This window comes from Carassius auratus, chromosome 21 (genome assembly GCF_003368295.1).
Source record: "Carassius auratus strain Wakin chromosome 21, ASM336829v1, whole genome shotgun sequence".
NCBI classification, from domain to species: Eukaryota; Metazoa; Chordata; class Actinopteri; order Cypriniformes; family Cyprinidae; genus Carassius; species Carassius auratus.
This window is the reverse complement of record NC_039263.1, coordinates 13,025,756-13,048,952: the sequence shown is the minus strand read 5'-3', so window position 1 is coordinate 13,048,952 and position 23,197 is coordinate 13,025,756. Positions and strand designations below refer to the sequence as shown.

At 36.7% G+C, this 23,197-nt stretch overlaps 1 protein-coding gene across 1 annotated transcript in view; it reads left to right on the top strand.

Annotated features, from left to right (window-relative positions):
• Positions 1-22,694, top strand: part of LOC113038576 (dixin-A-like) — a 28,295-nt gene extending 5,601 nt beyond the window's left edge. The window contains exons 5-21 of the mRNA XM_026196090.1: positions 2,380-2,499; positions 11,732-11,838; positions 11,923-12,077; positions 12,160-12,249; positions 12,632-12,685; positions 13,824-13,874; positions 14,004-14,108; positions 14,224-14,277; positions 14,778-14,870; positions 15,214-15,285; positions 15,413-15,478; positions 15,561-15,722; positions 15,808-15,874; positions 17,790-17,898; positions 18,379-18,487; positions 21,193-21,272; positions 21,352-22,694. Coding sequence (XP_026051875.1) covers positions 2,380-2,499; positions 11,732-11,838; positions 11,923-12,077; positions 12,160-12,249; positions 12,632-12,685; positions 13,824-13,874; positions 14,004-14,108; positions 14,224-14,277; positions 14,778-14,870; positions 15,214-15,285; positions 15,413-15,478; positions 15,561-15,722; positions 15,808-15,874; positions 17,790-17,898; positions 18,379-18,487; positions 21,193-21,272; positions 21,352-21,358 — 1,501 coding nt within the window. The 3' untranslated portion in view covers positions 21,359-22,694. The remainder of the gene's footprint in view (positions 1-2,379; positions 2,500-11,731; positions 11,839-11,922; positions 12,078-12,159; positions 12,250-12,631; positions 12,686-13,823; positions 13,875-14,003; positions 14,109-14,223; positions 14,278-14,777; positions 14,871-15,213; positions 15,286-15,412; positions 15,479-15,560; positions 15,723-15,807; positions 15,875-17,789; positions 17,899-18,378; positions 18,488-21,192; positions 21,273-21,351) is intronic.
• The last annotated feature ends 503 nt before the right edge of the window (positions 22,695-23,197 follow it).

Genomic DNA, 23,197 nt, shown 5'->3' with positions numbered 1-23,197 from the left:
AGTCAGGACATTTTTTTTATACATATACACTTAGGATGGCTTGAGGGTAAGTAAATCATGGGGTACTTTTCATTTTTGGGTGAACTATCCCTTTAAGATGGTCCATTAACTTTTGGGTTAGTTCACCCAAAAATGAAAATTATGTCATTAATGACTCACCCTCATGTCGTTCCAAACACATAAGACCTCCATTCCTCCTCGGAACACAGTTTAAGATATTTTAGATTTAGTCCGAGAGCTCTCAGTCCCTCCATTGAAGCTGTGTGTACGGTATACTGTCCATTTCCAGAAAGGTAATAAAAACATCATCAAAGTAGTCCATGTGACATCATAGGGTCAGTTACAATTTGTTGAAGCATCGAAAATACATTTTGGTCCAAAAAGAACAATAATTACGACTTTATTCAGCATTGTCTTCTCTTCCGGGTCCGGGGGGATAAAATACATGTTTTTGGTGGGGTTTGCACAGTAAAATTTGCATTCCACGGGATGAATATCACGTTATCGGAGTCGCTTTAACCTGTGGCAATAGTGATAAAGTAGCCCAATTCCGCTGGAAAACTGCAGACTTGGCAACACTGGATTTCCTTTGCGCAAGGAACGTAAGGAAACTTTGCTTCCTTTGATCATGTAAACAAACTCACAAGACTAGCATATCTCAGCAGTAGTGAGAGAAAAATATTTGTAACTAAGGGTTTGCCATATCGTACCATCCACGGTTTCAACTGACTGCCCGATGCCAGCATAAAAAGACAGCCTGCATGAAAGCTTATGAATTGCAAGTGTTGTAAGCCTTGCCAATTGAAACATTCAAAACAGTTTAAAGCATTCAAACAAAAGACGTGGAATAACTCAAATAAGAGTTTTCTCATTGAGTTCAGTTCGCACACGGAGAGCAAACACTAAACCGAGCTTTTCTTCACTCTCTCCAGTGCTTAAACGGACAAATAAACCTCAATACACAAGCAAAAAAGACATGAAAAGCTTAATTCAGCACCCACACGCTGTTCTGTGTGTACAGTGTGCATGCAGAGACACGTCTACAGCCCTTAAACACCAAATCGAGTTTTGTCTCTTCTTGCTCTTGAAATAACAAATGCATTCAAAATTGTCACAATAGCTGTCTTTGCTAGTATCCTCGATTAAAAAGGCGCAGTTATGTCTTAAGTAAACAGTTGAGATAGAAATGGAATGTGTATCATTATATCGGATGTTTTATCTCTTAAAGTGACCGCACCTAATTTACTAGCTGCTGTCAGTGTCCTTGTTAATCCAAGAAATTAAATAGGGAAAATCACTCACTGCATTTACTGAATTACTTTGTAGTTTTAACAAGAATTAATCAATATTTAATTTAAACAGTGAAGACTATGCCATGCTATTTACATTTGATTATACAGTTTCTGTACCTGGACACCTACAAACCTTGTTTATTTGTGCAATTTACACAATTTCAAAAAGGGCCCAGTGGTACAACCTGCACAGAGCCCCACAAACCTCAGCTAAGGCCCTGTACACTGATCCTTCTGCTTCAAGTCGAACACACAGCTGCTGCTGCCACCTTATGACAATAGATTTACACTTCAAATTAGGTAGACTGTCTGATGACAGGAGCTCATTGGGGAAAAAAATGCTGCTGCCTGCCACCTACAATCACCAATAAAATGTTGTTCCATGTTTTTTTTCTATATCGTCATAAATATTGTATATATATATATATATATATATATATATATATATATATATATATATATATATATATATATATATATATATATATATATGTATGTATGTATGTATATATGTGATATCATTTTGAGGCTGTATCATCTACCACTATTTATAATATTTTAAAATATGACTGTTTCTCTTACAAAAACACATTCACTTCAGGAGGCCTTCAAAACATGGGCTTATTTTCATTTTTGGGTTAATTAGTCTGATCATTCTTAAGAATCAGTTGACTTAGTTCACAAAACCGGTGAAATGTTATGAGTGAAAACATAAAGTCTGCTTGACTTGAAATATTAGTGCTTGTAGTTCTCCTTTTGTGTTTCAAAGAAGAAATTCAAACGGATGAATCATTGCCCTCTTGCCACTGTAATTAGGAATTGCAGCTCAGTTCAGAGGTAGCATATAGATAATCAGATCTACTGCTCTAAACATATGTTTCTACAACTTAAGATTTGATGTCACCCTTACTAATAATCTTTAATGTGCTTTGTTGGAGCTTTGAAATGGTTACCATGAGTCTGAAACAGTGCAAAATTATTAAAAATTGATATTCAGAGAGAGTTGTTTAGTTTACAAATGAAAAGATCATCCATACTTGAAACCGCTTTTAACAGTTTCTAATTCCACTGTATGTTTTGCTCTTAGTCATGGCTGCAGTGGCGAGGAGGACAGTGAGAACCCCTGCTGGAGTGTCCGAGCACTGGTTCAACAGTATGAGGGACAGAGAGGGACATTTGAAGAGGAGACAGGAGCAAGATCCACTGGGTAAATTATAATCATTTCAATACTAATATTTAAGATCTAATAATCAATCAATATTTAAACAAAACATTAGTGAAAATGCACATAAATAGACAAAAAGAGACTGATGTAGTTATAAGCCTTTAAGTTGAGAATACATTCATCTGTAAATAATTTGCTTCAGTTTTGTAAAACACTTCTTGGAATCAACAAGCTTCCCAGCATTCTCATCTCGTAGTTACAAAATATACACAAACACATTATCACAACCCCTCTTCTTTATTCTCTCCGCTTTTATGAGAGGAGAACACATAGATAGGCTGGAGGAGGCTGTCACGAGGATTTTCTCCTTGCTTGTTTCGTAAGGCCTGAGATGTTCCTGCCCACAGGCTTTCTTTAAAGCGTCATCATGCTTTGCCACTGAAAACCAGAAAATGTGTGACTGTTCTTTTATGTGGGACATCAGCTTTGATTTTATCTGGAGGAGCTGATTCAGTACCTGATTATCCAAAAGAACATCATTTGTACACTTAGTCATTAATTCTGGGTTTGGTGATGTATGTAAATGCCTCTAAAAGTGCTATGTAAGAAACCATTCTAGGACATTGTCAGGTCAGTGACTTGTTAAGAGGCACTTGATCAGAGATAACCTGACAGATCTGGATAGCTCACTGCCCCATAGGCTACATTTGGGTAATGCTTGAAATCAAATGCTTTAATAAATCGTCCGGACTTCATTACTGACCATTTAAATAAATACAACCCTAATTCCATAAAAGTTGGGTCGTTTTGTGAAATGCCATACAATCAAGAATATGTTATCCGTTCAAATCTCTTTGAATCTTTGTTTAGTTGAATGAAGTGCAAACAAATGTCATTTTATTTTGTAAAGCTAAACAAATTTTGATTTTGATGGCTGCAACACACTCCAGTTGGGAAAGTTGGGACAGTCTCACGTTTATCACTTTGTCACATCAACAACTTTCCTCTTACAGTTTTTCATTGTTTGGGAATCGAGGATACTAATTTATACTAAAAGTTTTTCAAGCTACATTTTTGTCCAGTCTCGCTTGATAAAAGATGCTCAGCAGTATGTGATTCTCCTTTTAATGACCGGTCATACATTTTTAATTGGAGACAGATCTGGACTGTAGGTGGGCCGAATCTACGAAACCACGCTGTTGTAGCACATACAGAATGAGAGCTGGCATTGTCTTGATCTAATAACCATGGTCTTCCCATTAAATAAATCATCTTGATGGCAGTATGTAATTGCAGTTCTGCAATTCAAATATATGCCTCCATGTCAATAGTACCTCGGACTTAAGTCAGTCATCCTTGCCCTTTGCTCTGCTGCACCCCCATACCATGACAGACGTTTGCTTTTGCTTCTGTCACTAATGAAAGTCTGGTACAGCTAAATATATAGCTTTCTTCAAGAGTAACATATATTCAAGTTGCATTTCTTGAAGCAGCAGCAGACTGTGGTAAATGACAGTGTTTTTACGAAGTAATCCAGAGCCCATGTGCCTATATTTAACATGATGGTTTGTTATGCGATGCCATCTGAGGGCTCAAAGGCCATGCACATTCAACTGAGGTTTCCTGCCTTGCCCTACATGTACTGCGATTTCTCTAAATTCCCTGAATCTTTTCACAATATTACGTCTGGTAGTTGGTGAAAGACATACATTCTGTGCAATTTTGTATTGCGAAAAGAGATTTTTTTTTTACACTTCTCTCATGAAATTTGTCACAAAGTGATGAGCCTTGATCTAGCTTTTCTTGCAATGACTGAGAGGCTTCTTTTATACCCAAACATGATACTCTGACCTATTACCAGTTCACCTGCTTATTGTGAACTGTTGCAAAATAGTTTAACATGGATATTCTATAACCTTTTCACTTTTATTCTGGCTATATATAACTTTTTGGGAGTGTGTACGTTTGTCGATTAAAAGTTCAAGCGAATTAACAAATCAGAGATTCCTGATTTTATTGCATTTTACAAAACGTCGACGCTTTTCTGGAATTGGGGATGTAGATTGTAATGAGAACTACTGAAAATATCAAAGTAGTGATTCTCAGCTTCTTTATTTTCTGATGAAGTTGGTATTTCTGATACCACTGAAATCCATCTGCACAGAACATATTTTTCTGCCATAATTGACAGCTTTTTGCTTGCATTGTGCATACTTTTATTGATTTCTGCTGAGATCATTTTAGATTTGTGTTGCAGTGGTAATGTTCACAATCATATTCTGTTCACTTTACCATAGTACTATTCCATTATCTTTTCACAGTACTATTTAATAAAGAGAAGTCACAGACAGCTGTAGCTGTTTTCAAAATTGTTGCCTGAGCAACAAATGATTTCTGAAATTCATGTGACACAGAAGACTGGGGAAATAGCTGCTGATTTGCTATCACAGGAACAAATGGCATTTTAAAATGTATATTAAAAAGAAAAACAGTTATTTGAAATTGTAGTAATACATCAAAATATTTTTGTTACAAAAATTATTATTAGATTGCAGTTTTTTTTAAAAGCAATCAATGTAGTCAGGGTGAGCATAAGACTTCTTTCAAAAAATGTTATACCAATGTTATGTTAGCTAATCAAATGTATTTATAGCAATTTTTTAGCAAAAGATTCAGAAATCAGAAGTGCATTCAATGCTGCAGCAAACGGTGCAGAGCAGATCTCTGCCCCCCTACAAGCCAGACAGTCCCGTAGCAGCTCCCCCTCTGTCAAAATACTGGTCCTAACAGATGGGGAGAGAGGCAGGACAGAGAAGGAAGACGAAATAGAGGGAAGGCGAGAGGGGGAGGGTAAACAGGGGGAGGCCGGACTGAGTCTAAAATCTCCGCACAGAAAAAGAGGAGCTAGTGAGGGAGGGTGGGAGCACGAGAACTAGACAGGGACACGCAGATCTCGGCACTGGAGAGCTTTATGAAGTGAAGGAGTCGTCTGTGAACAGGTTGAACTGAGAAGAGGAATAATTAGCCAAACTCCCAGCCGGAGAGAGAAGAAGAGGAGGGGGTAGGATGCAGCTGCCCTGGTGACAGAGCAGTACCGCTCTCTCCTGTCACCGTGGATGGATTGAAAACAGGATTTCCATATGGACAACGTCGGGTGCATCTGAAGAGGCTTTGAACTCACAGATAGGATCTGCTGTCAGTTCCAAGTATGGTGATTTAAGAGGAGCTAGTTAGCAAACGAGTGGCAATTCTGTAGACACTGCATGCTAAGACAGGACTCTAAAGAAGTTGTCTGTAAGAACGATGCTGATTTATATACTTCCTAATGGTCTATGGATGAATAAACGTGGTGCAGAGGGCTAGGAACTCTAGTGCCAAAATGGGAGCCAAACAAATCAAATGGTAAGATTCTATCAAAGCATATTTGTGATGTTTTAAAGGAATAGTTCACTTAAATTAAAAAAATTGTCAACCTTATGTCGTTCCAAAATACTTTTTGAATTATTTCCTCAGTGGAACTTAGAGATACTTTGAGATGTCTCTGTTTTACATACAGTAGAAGTCAGTGGTCAAAAAACTGTGTGGTTACCACATAATCTTCCAAAAGATTTTCTAAAATATCTTAAATGTGTTACCAATATATCTTCTTTCGTGATTTGCAGATTACAGGTTTGTAACAACACAAGTGGGAGTAAATGATGACAGAATTGTCATTTTTGGGGTAAATTATCCCTTTGATAAACACTTTTAACAGTTGATAGTTCTTCAAAGTTATCAGAATTCATATATTAGAATGAGAGTTGGCAGACTGAGGTGATGTGAGCTACATGAACCATTAACGATGTGATACCATTGTCAAGGGTTCAACTTTACTCAAATTCTTAGCAAACACATGACTCGCCGATACAGCAAGAATGTCTACTTAAAGCCATCAGGACAGCGACTTACTGACTTGCAGCATTTTAATAGTTGTGATTTAGAATGCACCTTTGTGTTTGTTATTGTCTGGCTGTGAATGACGGCTGTGACTTCATTAGAGGATCTGACCCAGTTAACCTTTCTTCTACAGATTTTGAATCACGTTCTCTACTGTATGTCAGTGCCACATGTGCTGTGCTTTAGGATCCAATTTTGCATCATTGGCATCTGTCATTGACATACAGCACAATATTTCACTTTCAAGAAATATTGGAAGAATGTTTTGTTGTAAAGCACTTTGTTTTCTTTAAAACTGCATTTTCTCTCTAAAACAGCCCCCCAGATGTGAAATAATTCTTAAGCTCCCACCCTGGCAGCCGAGAATTTCCGTTGTGTTGACGTTTTGCATCTGCAGACCTTTTTCCTTTAAATAACACTGGCTCCTGTGCCCAATTACTGACACTGGAGCATAAATACATTTTAATGAGCTTCCTGCCATCCCACCAAATGACTCCTGGGTCTGTGACAGGCATCTGATGAGCTCTCATGAGAACTATCTAATGACCCTTCAGACTGAATAATCTTGTGTGAGAATCTCAGAGCAGAACATGTTTATCTGTGTTGGACCACTTGTTGGTCATTTTTGCGGTTTGATATGCGAGTGGGTGGGAGATGTGAGAAACGGTTTTGAGATCCAGTCATATTTATCAGGGGAGATGATGTTCTGGGAGGATCACAGCAAGCTCTGTTAAAGAGATTATTGGGTTTACTGCTGGGATTCTGAAGCCAGACTTCACAGACAGCAGGCTTCATCATACAGCAACAGTTCTGTATGTTACCATTGCATTCAATCAGTGGTTATATAAAACCCAGTCAGTGCATGCTGCAGTAGCTTATGAAAAAATGGAGCACGTTTTACTTGTTTCTTTTTGTTTTGCATTTCAAAAAGAATGGTGAGAACACTTTGCATAGGAAGTATCTTAGCACAGGCTCGTGTTTCATCCAGAGAAAACAGCCATAGCGGATCTTTATTTATAACTAGAAGAACGCTTTGTGGATTCACTTTGATTCCATCCCAGTGGAATCAGTCATTCTCTAGCTGTCGTTTTCCATCCATCTTTGCTATGAATAAAGAATGTTTCAGCAACGGCAATTGCTGATGTTGTACACTTCAAGGCCATTTGAAATGCTTTAGCTGGACAGTGCTGAATGTGTTAGATTTCATGTCCTCTGGGCAGCTAGTTAAACCATACACTGAATCTGAGGTTTTTGACATCTAAAGACCAGTTCACACCAAGGAAAATAACAATAATTATAACTATAAAGTTGAAATAATTCTAATTCTGTGAGAAAAGGGAAGTCTACACCACAAATATAACAGCACAGGGGAACGATATCTTTGGAATCACTTTCGGAATGATAATTTTACCAGCTGATGTATGTTAAAAACACTGACAAGTCAGAATCCATTGTAAAGAGTCTGAGGATTTAAAATGTTTGTGTGTGGACGTTAATATAGTTATCGTTTTGCAGTGGTTATCTTTAGTTATCATTCTTGGTGTGAACAGGCCTTAAAGAAATAGTTTACCTCAGAAATAAAAAATTGTAATTTACTCACCCTCATGTCGTTCCAAACCTGTTTAAGTTTCTTTCTTATGTTGAACGCACAAGAAAATAGTGACTTTTCACACAGAAGTCACTTTCAAACCAAGCAGCTTTCTGTTGGTCAGCACTGCAAATTCACGTGATCAGTTTGAATATGAGCATGGGGAATTTTTCCACTTTACACGAAACACTGATCGCAGGGATTTCAATTGAAATTACTGAAATTAGTTTTTATAATATGAGACTACAAACAATAAGAGTTAGAGAGTTAGTTCACCCCCAAAAAAACATTCATTAATTACTCTCATTCCGAACCCATGAGACAGTTTATTTTCAAAACACAGATGAAGATATATTTAATGAAACATAAGGAAATTTCTGTTCCTCCATCGAAAGTCCATTAATCCAAAACTTGGACACTTCACAAAGTTCACAAAGTCATTGTAAATAATGCAAATATGGAAAATGGAAATTCAAATATGCTTATTTGATGCATAAGTATGGTATCATTTCTATTTAATTTAGGTTTGCAAATTCAATTCAATTCAAGTTTATTTGTATAGCGCTTTTTACAAAACAAATCGTTACAAAGCAACTTTACAGAAAATTATGTTTCTACAATATTTAGTAGTAGCTAGTAGTTTGTGCACATTTGACAGGATTTTAGAAAAAAAAATAATAATAATACAAGACGTAGTCAGCTAGACGATGAACTATCAATATTATTAATTAAGTTATTTTATGATTCAGTCACACATTTAGCAATAATTGTTAGTTCTGTTTGTTGATTCAGGGTTAGCATCATCTGGGGTCCTCTGAGGGGTCAGGCTCTTCTCAGGTTTTCTGGATCCAGACTGGAGCTTGTGTAAATCCTAGATACATCCCGTGGCGAAACATAGAAACAAAATACAGACATGATTAGCATAGCTGCTGATCCAACAAAGTAAAATTAGTTTAACCCAAGCTAATGAATAAAAATGCACCTTTGATCAGATGCAACTAAACTCACAATTAAAAAGATACATTATTCGAATGCTTGGCGAAAGAGATGTGTTTTTAATCTAGATTTAAACCGAGAGAGTGTGTCTGAACCCCCAACATTATCAGGAAGGCTATTCCAGAGTTTGGGAGCCAAATGTGAGAAAGCTCTACCTCCTTTAGTGGACTTTGCTATCCTAGGAACGACCAAAAGTCCAGCGTTTTTTTGACCTTAGGGTGCGTGATGGGTTGTAACGTGGTAGAAGGCTAGTTAGGTACGCAGGAGCTAAACCATTTAGGGCCTTATAGGTAAGTAATGATAATTTGTAACTGAGTATGTCATGATCTATGGTGTCGAACGCAGCACTAAGATCAAGTAAGACTAGAAATGAGATGCAGCCTTGGTCTGACGCAAGGAGCAGGTCATTTGTAATTTTAACAAGTGCAGTTTCTGTGCTATGGTGGGGCCTAAAACCTGACTGAAATTCTTCATACAGATCATTTTTATGCAGGAAGGTGCTCAATTGAGCAGACACAACTTTTTCTAAGATTTTAGACATAAATGGAAGATTTGAAATAGGCCTATAATTTGCCAGTACACTAGGATCTAGTTTTGGTTTCTTAATAAGAGGCTTGATAACCGCCAGCTTGAATGGTTTTGGGACGTGACCTAAAGATAACGACGAGTTAATGATATTGAGAAGCGGTTCTTCGGCTACAGGTAACAGCTCTTTTAGTAATTTAGTGGGTACAGGATCTAATAAACATGTTGTTGGTTTAGATACAGTGATAAGTTTATTTAGCTCTTCCTGGCCTATGGTTGTAAAGCACTGCAGTTTATCTTTGGGTGCGATGGATGAAACTGAAGTGTTAGACGCTGTAGAATCTACATTCGCTATTGTATTTCTAATGTTATCTATTTTATCAGTGAAGAAATTCATAAAGTCATTACTATTTAACGTTGGTGGAATATTTGAATCAGGTGGCGTCTGGTAATTTGTTAACTTAGCCACTGTGCTAAATAAAAACCTTGGATTGTTTTGGTTATTTTCAATGAGTTTGTGGATATGCTCTGCCCTAGCAGTTTTTAGAGCCTGTCTATAGCTGGACATACTGTTTTTCCATGCAATTCTAAAAACTTCTAAGTTAGTTTTTCTCCATTTGCGTTCAAGACTACGAGTTACTTTCTTGACAGAGTGAGTATTACTGTTATACCATGGTACAGTACGTTTTTCTCTAACTTTTTTCAATTTGATCGGGGCAACAGCTTCTAATGTATTAGAGAAAATAGTGCCCATGTTGTCAGTAATTTCGTTTAATTCATGTGTATTTTTGGGTACACATAGCAGTTGAGATAGATCAGGCAAGTTATTTGCGAATCTTTCTTTGGTGGCTGGAACAATAGTTCTGCCCAGACGGTATCGCTGCGACATATAGTTAATATCAGTTATACGCAGCATGCACGATACAAGGAAATGGTCTGTAATATCATCACTTTGAGGTACAATATCTATAGCAGTAAGATCGATTCCATGCGATATAAAAGGGGTGGAAAATTTCCAGAATCTGTCCAAAGTTTTTCCAAAATGTCAGGAAAATGTGCACCTTTTTTCACCCTAATTTTACCATATTTGCTGTGCTCTTTATATGTTCATGTTCAAATGTTCATGTGTGAAAAAACACCTAAATGAAATCTTTTCTTTACATAAAACAATCGTGTACCCTCAGGAGACTTGAATTCAACCTCAGTTGATGTTATTTGCTTTTAGAATTTTACATTTGTTTTTTGAAGCAATGAGTCATTGAAGAGACTTTATTTTTAATACACTATATTTAAAAACATATGTTTGACAGCGATACAGAAACTCTGTATTGCATATTTCAAATTTCAAAACTAAAGGTGTTATAATTTTCATGCATGCAAGACATTTGCTCATGATCCTGTGACTTTGAAACGGATTAACAGTGCATTATTGATAGGGCATCAGATCAAACACAAGAGCAGATTCTGACAGACTTGGCTGTTCATATCTGCAAAGGGTCTCCATGGCAACTGGTTTTAAAAGGCACCATCCTCCTTTGCTTCAGGACTATTTATTTTTATCTTGCTCTGCCTTTCTGAGAAACCAGATGCAGCACCTGATAAACATAAACCGCAAAAGCATCTGTCTTTGTGATATTATAACTCGCTCTTGAAGCACCTCCATGACAATTCGGCAAAAGTGGAATTCATTTAAAGGGGTGTTCAAACGAAAATGAACTTTCTCTCATCATTTAATCAGCCTCATGTTGTTCCTTATAGACTTAAAGAAGAGTGTATACGCAGCATTTTTCCTACACATGACAACAATTTTCTTAGAGCATATGGACTACTTTTATGACAATTTTATTAGTGGTCGACCGATATTTCGCCATGGTGGATATTTGGCATTTTCAATAAGTTTTCCTCCTTGGCCAATGTGTTTGAGGTGAGACTTTTGACTGCGTACACATTTTCCTCAATGTGCACCCCACACAGCACCCCATATTGACAGTAAAACACAGAATTGTTGACATTTTGCACATTTATTAAAAAAGAAAAACTGAAATATCACATGGTCCTGCTCTCTCTCTCTCTCTCTCTCTATGTGTGTGTGTGTGTGTGTGTGTGTGTGTGTGTGTGTGTGTGTGTAAAATACAGTACAATAAAAAGCCATGTGCTAATCAAAAGTTGACTTGGACTGTAATGTTCAGCCCTATATCAGTAACTGTATGTTTTTGTATTTTTCCACAGCCTCAGTTCATCAAGCCCCACCCACACTTCCAGAGACTCGGTCAGCCTATCAGACGTGAAGGCAGGACTATTAGACACCTTGTCCAGGGAGAAAACAATTAAGTCAGGTATTGATTACTTTCAATCAGTCAGTTGGACATTGATGGTCTCATCCACATAAAACTGTCATGATCAATCTCTGTTGCCATTAGAGGACACAGTGAAATTGGCCCTGTGTGACCAGGCCATTGTCTCAGGGCATGATGGTCCAGCTGATGGCTGCGCCTGGGAGGACAAACTGTGTGAGCAGCAGGAGCATCTGGAGAGGGAGATGCAGGAGGCGCGGAAAATGGTGTCTAGCCTACAGGTGACGCTAACATATATCATCTCCTAATTTAGTTTGAATTGCTTCTAGAGACTTCTAACAGATGTTTTTGTGTGTTTTATAGGCTCTCCTTCTCCATGGTTCATTACCCGAGGATGAGCAGGAGGTGTCGCTCAGTCTGGGTGAGGGAGTTGAAAATGCCGAGCAGCAACTGGTGTGTATCTTTATTTCTATCCCAATTGTATTTTACCCCAAATTGGCCTCTTTTCTTCCATATCCTTCATATCCCTGCCTCTTGATAATATGTGACTTCCTATGCCCCTCCCTCCCCCATCTCTCTCCTTCTCTCCTGCTCTTCCACAAAGCTCTGTCAGGGCAGATCATGTTACTCTCTCAGTGAACTTTGCTTTGTTTGTGAGAGAGACGCAGGTATCCATTTCTCTCCTTCTCTCCTACATTGTCGGTTTCTCTCTTCCATTTCTTTTCTAGGTTGTCGTGTGAACTAGTTTTTTCTGGATTTAGTGTTGTGTGAACTGTAGTTATGGTGGTTTTGTTTTGAAGTAGCAATAACCCTCTCATCTGTTGTGGTGCTACAGGTTGTAATACGAAGTCGCCTGGACCAAAGCATGGAGGAGAGTCAAGAACTGAAGGTGGGTATTTTTGTTCTGGGCTGTTTTAGTTTTGTACATTTATTGAGTGTGGCGAGATATTGATGCAGGATTTAGTTTTTACAGCAGGATAAATAAATCCAACAATATGTTTAATATAAATATTACCTATGTTAGTGCTGTCAAATGATTAATCGCAAATAATTGCATCCAAAATAAGTTTTTGTTGACATAATGTATATTTATTATGTATAAATACACACACATGCATTTATATATTTAATAAAAATGTTACGTATATGTATTCAATATATTTATATATGATATAATGTATATAAATATAAATGTATGCATGTAAATATTTTCTAAATATATGCTGTATGTATTTGTATGTCTTTATATATACATAACAAATATACACAGTACACACAGATAAATTATGTAAACAAAACCTTTTATTTTGGATGCAATTAATCGCAATTAATCACAATGAATCATTTGACAGCACTACAATACCAATCAAAAGTGTGATGTCAGCAAGATATGTCTTCTGGAAAGTATTGAGTACTTTTATTCATCAAGGATTTATTCAATCAAAATTGACAGTAAAAATATTTATAATGTTCCCAAATAATTCTAATTAAAATTAATGCTGTTCTTTTTTAACCATAGAATCTGGAAAATAAATAAATAAATCCTATATCACAGTTTCCACAAACATATTGAAAAGCACAAATGTTTTCAACGTTGATAATAAGAAATGTTTCTTGAGCACCAAATCAGCATAATTGACACTAAAAATTCAGCTTTGCTACTGCAGGAATAAATAAATAAATAAATACATACATATTCAATAAATAAATGTTAAAATATATTAAAATAGAAAACATATTTTAAATTGCAATATTAGTTCTTAGTTTAACTATATTTTGTAGTAAATGCAGCATAAGAGACTCCTATACTGTATTAATGTATTTTTAAATATCATTTAAGTTCGTTTGACTATTTTATGATAATACATAATCTGTGTGTTAGTTTTGATCTGATTGAACAAACTATGTAGTCACTTATTTATGGGCTGATCTTGTCGAGTCATGTTTTTATTTGTATTTTTTATAACCAATCTATGCTGTAGAGTCTTTAGAGTTATTTTGTTTATTTATATTATATTTACATGCAGAGGGAGCTATTAAGGTTCAAACAGGAGACTCGCAACCTGCAGGGGGTGAAAGTAAGTCTTGCAAACCTCCAATCTCCACATGCCTATAAAATATAATATAATTAGTCTCAGACTGATATAAAGCAGAAAAAGTGATATATCAGAGTTTAGAGTGATTGACTGTGCTTTGTCATCCCTCAGGATGCTCTTCAGCAGCGTATGGCTGTGCAGGAGTCCTCAGTCCTGCAGCTCAAACAGGAGCTCCTGCGCACCAGTATGGCCAAAGACGAGCTGGCAGGACAAAATGTGAGCGCATGCAACTGAGACCTGACTTCTTTTGTTTTTATACTGTGCATATTAATTCGGTTATACCATATTTGAGACAGTTGTCAATTATTATGTGTGTATATTATTTTCTTAGGCCGAGCTACAGAGGAAGCTAGAGGAGCGGAACAGGCTTCTCGGCGAATATAAGGCATGTCTTGTTTTGCAAAGTATAATAATTTTTAATACAAACATTTTTCCACAATATATTGTATGTATTCTAATTCTTCTGTTCATGAGAGTTTTCGGTTGTTTCTATATAAATAACAGAGTTTTATAGTTTTATTGTTATCCAGTAGTAATTAATGTTTTTTGCAACCTTAATTGAGATCTTTGTTGTATGTGCAATAGTATATCATTTTGTTCTCATTGCTAAGTTAAAAAACTATTATCTTATATTTATACATTTAGAAATGCATTACTTTTAAGCTTTAGTTTTTATTAGTAGCTTGTTGTGTAGCTACCTTTTTTTCAAAAGGGTAGCTTGACTGTAGTTGTGTTTTAAGTAATGAGTAGATAATTTATCTTAAAAATTCCACACATTAAAAATGCTTTTTCCAATCAAATGCTAATGTTCATCATAAAGCTTTGGTAGTTATACCACATCTATTTCTAAAATATATTTAAAATTGCTGTCTTTATGCTGTACAGAAAGAGCTGGGCCAAAAGGATCGACTTCTGCAGCAGCAGCAGCTGAAGCTGGACGAGACACTGCACAAGCTGACAGACAGCAGCAGCCAGCAGGTACCACATCAAACACAGCCCTGTAGACTCAACTAGCACAGCAGCTGTGAAGGAGAACTGCATGATGGGAATGGAAATGCAGGATAGTTAGTCATTAGTTGTTTATATAATGTACAGCTATTATTGCAAATTTAATATATATGTTAAATTGAGAGTGAAAACTTTTGAATCTTAATATAAAAGTATGCAGGTATAGTCCCGACCGCCCCAGCAGAAAAAAAAGATATCCTGATTGTTGAGCCCTAATAATGAATCTGTTTACCTCATCATGTAACTGAAGGCTTCTGCACTTGCTTTTTATAGAACAGTTGAGTGTGAATGAGATTGTTTGTGTGTTTCTCAGACTTGCCTGCAGAGAGAGCTGGAGCACAAGGAAAGTATTCTCAAAGAGTTAATGAGCCATGAGACAGAGGAGGTAACAGGCTTATAAATAATACACAATTTTCCCCACAGCTGTGTGTTTTCACACATTGCAGATTATGTTTAGTGCTTACATTATTTCCTCAACATTTCAAGTAAACACACCCTGTTGTTTGTTTCAGCTTCATGGCCCACAAAACAACGGCTATTCACACCCACCCATCACACCATCAAAACCACAACATGGGGTAAATAAGCCTGAAGACTTTTTTTTTCATCAATTATCTTATATTATATCTATAGAGATATATGTAATTGTGTGTGTTGTAGGCTGAGGAGCTGCAGTTAGTAAGAGATGCTCTCCGTAGTCTGAGGAACAGCTTTGGAGGTCACGACCCTCAGCATCACACTTTGGACACCCTTGAGCAAGGTGTGGCCAGCCTGATGGATCGCCTCCATGACCTGGAAACACGCCACAAACAGGAGAGGAGGGTACGGTGAATGTTTATCCGTTCTCACACAGCAGGTTTTGCACCTGATCTACGTTCTGTTCTCAAATCAGTCTGTTTCTTTGTAGACCCGAGGCAAATCTCCAGGTCATAAAGCTTCTCACTCAGATCGAGACTCCTGGCCTCCTACTTCAAGTAAGCATACATCTTAATCCCAAAAGTACAGTGGCCCAGTAGTGCACAACACAACAAAAACAAGCCCCAATACAACAGGAACATGCCGAAACACACAAAACATGTAACAACACAATGAAAATAAGCCCCAATACAACAGAAACATGGCACAACACAATAAAATGTGCACAACATAACAGAAATAAGTCACAACACAATGGAAACAAGCCACAAAGTCACAACACAACAAGTTGCGGCACAACAAAAACAACCCACAACACAACAAAAACAAACCAGAACACAATGGAAACAAGCCACAACACAAAAAAAAGCCACAACACAATGGAAACAAGTTGCGACACAACAAAAGCAAGTCACAACACAATGGAAAAAAGTCACTACACAACAAAAACAAACCACAACACAATGGAAACAAGCCACAACACAATGGAAACAAGTCACAACACAACAAAAACAAGCCACAACACAATGGAAACAAGTCGCAACACAACGAAAACAAGCCACAACACAATGGAAACAAGTCACAACACAACAAAAACAAGCCACAACACAATGGAAACAAGTCACAACACAATGGAAACAAGTCACAACACAACACAACAAAAACAAGCCACAACACAATGGAAACAAGTCACAACACAACACAATGGAAACAAGTCACAAAACAATGGAAACAAGTCACAACTCAACAAAAACAAGCCACAACACAATGGAAACAAGTCACAACAACAAAAACAAGCCACAACACAATGGAAACAAGTCACAACACAACACAATGGAAACAAGTCACAAAACAATGGAAACAAGTCGCAACACAACAAAAACAATCCACAACACAATGGAAACAAGTCACAACAACAAAAACAAGCCACAACACAATGGAAACAAGTCACAACACAATGGAAACAAGTCACAACACAACACAATGGAAACAAGTCACAACACAATGGAAACAAGTCGCAACACAACAAAAACAAGCCACAACACAATGGAAACAAGCCACAACACAACACAATGGAAACAAGTCACAACACAATGGAAACAAGTCACAACACAACACAATGGAAACAAGTCACAACACAATGGAAACAAGTCGCTACACAACAAAAACAAGCCACAACACAACGAAAACAAGTCACAACACAACAAAAACAAGTCACAACACAATAAAAACAAGCCACAACACAATGGAAACAAGTCACAACACAACAAAAACAAACCACAACACAATGGAAACAAGTCACAACACAACAAAAACAAGTCACAACACAACAAAAACAAGTCACAACACAACAAAAACAAGTCACAACACAACAAAAACAAGCCACAACACAATGGAAACAAGTCACAACACAACAAAAACAAGCCACAACACAATGGAAAAAGTCAAACAACAAAAAGCCACAACACAATGGAAACAAGTCGCAACACAACAAAAACAAGCCACAACACAATGGAAACAAGTCACAACACAACAAAAACAAGCCACAACACAATGGAAACAAGTCGCAACGCAACAAAAACAAACCAGAACACAATGGAAACAAGTCACAACAAAAACAAGCCACAACACAATGGAAACAAGTCACAACACAACAAAAACAAGCCACAACACAATGGAAACAAGTCGCAACACAACAAAAACAAACCAGAACACAATGGAAACAAGTCGCAACACAGCATAATTAGCACAATAATAAAATTAGTCCTATGCGTTGTGTTGTGACAATTTTGTTATGTTATTTAGATTTCGTTGTGCATTACTGGGACACCTTACAAAACACCTCAGTAGAGGAAATGACATAAACGTTTAAATATATTGAATATAATTTTTACATGTCAAGCTTCAGAGTAAGAATATTGCTGCTAATTTTAAATACTACTAAAGTGAATAATCTCCTCTGCTCTTTTACAGAAATGGCTCATTCTCAGAGCAGCCCTACGCTAAACTCATCACCATGCACCAAAATCCTGTACTTCATTGACCGCTCAATCACACCATTCATGGTCAACATCCCCAAGAGGTCAGTCAGACTCTCAGGGATAACACATATTATACATATATGCGACTTGGGTGGATATTTAGCCTTAAATCATTATAATGTAGTATACTTTAGATATGTGACCTTGGACCGCAAAAACAGGTTAGAATAATATTTGGCTGAGATACATTGGAAAATCTAAAAAAAAATCTAAATATTGAGAAAGAATTATCTTTTGAAAGAAAGAATTGTCCAATTTAATTCCTTAACAGTGCATATTACTAATCAAAAATTAGGTTTTTATATATGTATGGTAGGAAATGTAAAAAAAAATATCTTCACCGATCTTTACTTAATATCCTATTGATCATTGGCATAAAATAAAAATAATTTTGACCCATACAATGTATTGTTGGCTATTGCTACAAATATGCCCCAGCGACTTATGACTGTTTTTGTGTTCCAGGGTATGTGCTGTATACTGTATGTGCTATGAGATTTTTCTTTGTCTTACATCAACAGACTTGGGGAGGTTACCCTGCGAGACTTCAAGGCTGCTGTTGATCGGGAAGGCAATTATCGGTACCATTTTAAAGCACTGGATCCAGAGTTTGGCACTGTAAAGGAAGAGGTATTGCCACATAATCAGTCAACAAGATCTTTTCTTATTACATTCAAGCTAGGGATGTCAACGATTAATCGATGATCGATTAATTGTCGATAAGAGATGCAATCGATTAAGGCTATCGATGGTCGGTTAACCGATTCAATGTTGGGCTGCGTGCGGCTCATGCGCACTCAACACGTGCGAGCGGCTGTGAGTGACGGTGACGATATATAAAAGCATCATCATTCATTCACAATGTACAAATTAAGCTTTTAATGTGATTACATTATGTGAACTTTAAAGTACATTAAAATAGAAACAACATAAAAGTTCTTCAACATTAAAAGCAATAGAAATGTAGTTACTAATCATTTCATCAGATAACTGTTTTATATCGTGCGCTTTGCAGGGCTGCGGGACACAGTGACAGGACAGGTAGTCTATTCATTCCTACAACTTGTTAATTCATTCCTACGAATTATAAATGTGGCAATTGTCCATGTTTCATTAATTATGTTCCCTAAATAACCCATGATTTAAGTGAAATAAGGGAACAAATTAATAAATCGAACGAATTCTTAATTCATGAAATCTTTAATTTCCCTTCCCATGTTTACCACAGTAAGAGATGCGAAAACAGTTATTAAAAGCGAAAGATAATAAAATAAACCTGGGAAATTAGAGGGTTAGACTATGAAGATTTAGGAAAAGAAACAATGCCTAAATATACTGAATTTGTGGAAATTCGTGACCAACCGGCAAACCAGAACAAAGCCGCGTAAATGAAGACTATGGGGTCCAAAAGCATGGTCGCGATCTAACATTTTCCAGTTAACCTATTATTCCTCTAATAAACAAAGCTTTTATACCACACTTGTCATAATCAGATCTTATCATTTCTAAATAAATAATTGCTGGATTCAAAACAGCGATTAATAGGCGCTGTGACCGACACATTCCTGGAGCATTCACTGCTGTCACTAAACGGTGACGCCGAGCATCGTTCACAAGTTTCTGCATGGACCTGACTAGGACACAGGTTCTAAGCCCTGGGAGAAAATGGGATGCTTTAAGGAAAATTTATAGACTACTAAGTAATAGGCCCAACATAGAAATAACAATATGTTTTCACGTTTTTTTTTTTGTTTTTTTTTTTGTTTTTTTTAATAGGCTATGCGAAATATATCCGACTTAAATAATTAAGATTAACGGATTTAAAACAGAAGTGTGGGCGCTCCATAAGTTCACAAAAAACAAAAAGGATGACAACGCATTCTGTTTGTTTGCTTTATTTTACAAGAGCACAAATCTTCTGTTTTTATTGTGAGTGTGCACAAATGAAAGTAAACACTTTTGCGGAAAATATATATATTTTTTAATGTCTCAGCTGTTTCGATCGCCCCGGAGCCTGCTGCACACGTATATTCTATCGATTCAAACTTACATCGCAGTCTGTTCATTATCAAAATAAAATAGTCAACTAAACATTAAAAGGTTACACTGGTCAGTTTAAATAGACCGTAGTATACCGGTCCTCTCTGCTGTTCCAAGGACGTTTTTGCTCATATGAAGAGGATCATCTTTTCCGTCTATATGCGAATGCGTGTTAAGTACAAGCCTAGTTTACATTATAAATAATAGTTTAACATTCAAATACATTGCGAATATGGAAACATTTCATCGATTTGTGCCGAATGAGACATGAGCAATAACCTCCAAATAAATCTAGCCAAAGCCGCGCTTGCTCATCCTCGTGTGCACGCATGCACTGTCACGATCTAATGCGCTGTATGCCGGATTTTTTAAAAATCTGACATTTTCTAGGACAGAATCCAGCAGGATCAAATTAATGTGAGCAACAGTGTGTTTTGGTGCAGCAGCGCCGATGTAGTTCACTTAATGTGCAGCGCAGTCACACGCGCTCCACATTTCGGATAATTTTATTTTAAATACAATAATGTCAGTTGAAAACATTGCAATTGTGCTTTAAAATAAAACAACGAGCACCACAAAACCATTTCAAGAGGCGCGTTCAGCGTTCTCCGTTCGGTATTGGAAACTGTCAACAAAGTAAAATGACCTCAAAAGTATGGCGCGCTCTCTTCATTTTATCAAATGATCATAATCGCATCTATTCATTTTATAATCCTGCTACTAGCATTTTATTCAGACTAAAACCTCTTTAATTCAAGTGAGAACGCGTTTTGTGTGTGGCTTTTGCACATCCTGTCATACCGCTGACTGCGTGCCTGCAATAGACGCATTTTGCAGTATTATGGTTAACGATTAATCGATTAATTGATCGTTAATTTAAACGACGATCGATCATGGAAATAATCGAAATTTGACATCCCTAATTCAAGCATCTAAATCAGTACTTCTCAACCAGAAGGCCAGGGCCCATTAGGGGGCCGCAGCAAACTTTCAATTATGAGGGGGTCTTGAAATATTTTTTTTGAACAGTAGGGACTTTAAAAGGGATAGTTCACCCGTAAGTCAAAATTCAGTCTTTAATTACTAATCCTTTTGTCGTTCCAAATCTGTAAGACATTGTTTCATCTTCAGAACACAAATGTAGATATTTTGGATGAAATATGAGAGCTTTCTGACCCTGCACAGACAGCAAAGAAAATGCCATGGTTTGGAATGACATGAATTAATTGTTTTTTTTTTAAATCAAAATAAAATGTTGCATATAATGTATAAAAAGGACCCATGGCTTCTCCCAGGTATTCCAGGATGACGCAGTGGTGCCTGGCTGGGAAGGGAAGATCGTGGCCTGGGTAGAAGAAGATAATGAGCAAAGAGGGTACTGCACACATCTATACAGCTGGTACCACATCTGTTTCTCACCATTTTAAGCTCACTCTCTCTATTTTCCTCGACAGGACCTAACACAAGTCAGCAAGAAGTTGTCTAAGGAAATGGAGACGTCTGTGCCAAAATGAAATGACATTGATTTGTAACTCAAGTGTGCAGAGGATGGTGCTTTAGTGCCCTATGAAAGTCCCGCCCCACCTTTACTCTATCCTGCATGAGCTGAACAGCAGAATGAACCTGAAAGGACATGGAGGATCATCGTAAGGAGAACCAGATTGAGAAAGTCCTGTCCAGACCCGTATTACTCAAACATAACTATACAGAAGATGGGAGGACAGGATTTCTGATCTCTTTTAGAGGTCTTGCCATAGAACAGACACCCATTCAAATGCTTTACCAGCAGACAAACTCTTCACTGTGACGGAGGAGCCTTTTGTTCATTTCACCTACTTTAAAGTAGGTTCTGCCAGAGTACTTTTTTATTTCGATGAACCAAAATTATAATTTGAATTTTTTTTGCTGTGAATAGAGAGAAGTAGGTAATCTTAACTGTCAAGAGTACTTGTGTGAATGTTGTTATGAATCTTTAGGAAGCAGCAGTAAAAGTATGCGAGTATAGAGCAGAAAGGAGTTTGATCTCTTCTGTTTCCTCGCTGTGAGATTGTTTTTATCTAAGATAAAGAGTTTCCTTAAAACATACATTAGATGCATTCTTTTATGAAGTTCTGTAAAAAAGACTTTCAGTTTTCTCCAAGGACCAAAGTGTTTTGCTTGTTTGATACACAGTAAGATGTCATTCAATACGTCTTTTTTTAAGAGCTCTCAGTTTTAACATTTAAAGAGATTATGATTTTTTTTGTATGTACCTGAACCTGTCTTCTAAGAGTCTGCACTGAAGATTTGACTGTATGGTATAAATGTGGTGGAATTACAGCTCTTGAGTTTGACCGTAGCACAACGTTACATTTCGTACATATAAATTGCATTATCACTGCAGGCTTTCAAATGTTAACTATCAGATATTTGAGTTTACAGGAAAGTGCCTGGAATCTGCGTAGAAAGAGAGGTGGCCGGGGTTAGCCTTTTTGTATTTTTGTTCTGTTTTATATTTATGTAAATATGTTAATATTTCAGAGACAGAGCGAGGCATAGTGCCTTTACACCGTATAAATGATGTCCTATAAATACTGAATAATATTTTAAAGATATGAAAATGTCCCCTTTGTATCCAAAAAAGGCTCATAATTACTTTCATCAGAGAAGCCTGAGCTAACAAGAACAGTATTGATGGTGATTCAAGCAACTGTATGCCATGACTGAAATTCTGCTTTAAACTGCTGATTACTGCTCGTTGTGTTGCTGGTTTAAGTAGAATGTTATTTGGTTTGCAAATAAACAGTTTGAAGCAGTATACACTATGTGTGTGTTTTTGTTAAATAAACGTTATTAAATGTATTATTATCATTAAGTATTTTGTGTCATTTAAAAAAGTTACACAGGGATCCTTATGGGACAAAAAGTTTCATCTCAGTTTCAAGTTTTGGAATGTAAGGACCGTTTATCTAATGAGGCAAGAAAGATTTTTCCTCTCATTGATTTATTGTTTTTCAAACACATTGCCTAGTTTGTTGAGTTAACAAATAATACTTATATATTTTTTTTACATTAAAAGAAAAATAAAGAAGGTAATTCATTTTTGGCAAGCACAGAATTATAAAAATGTAATGTTTTCAATACAACACTATAAATAATTGTTTACCTTTTTGAAATGCCAAATGTATCTGTAATTATAAAATCACCCCTTTACATTCAGTTTAGCAACAACATTTATAATTCAGTTATTTAAATAAAATATAACCATACGTGGTAAATAAAAACGGGTCAATCCTGCTACCCCATGATCCCTTCGAGTGT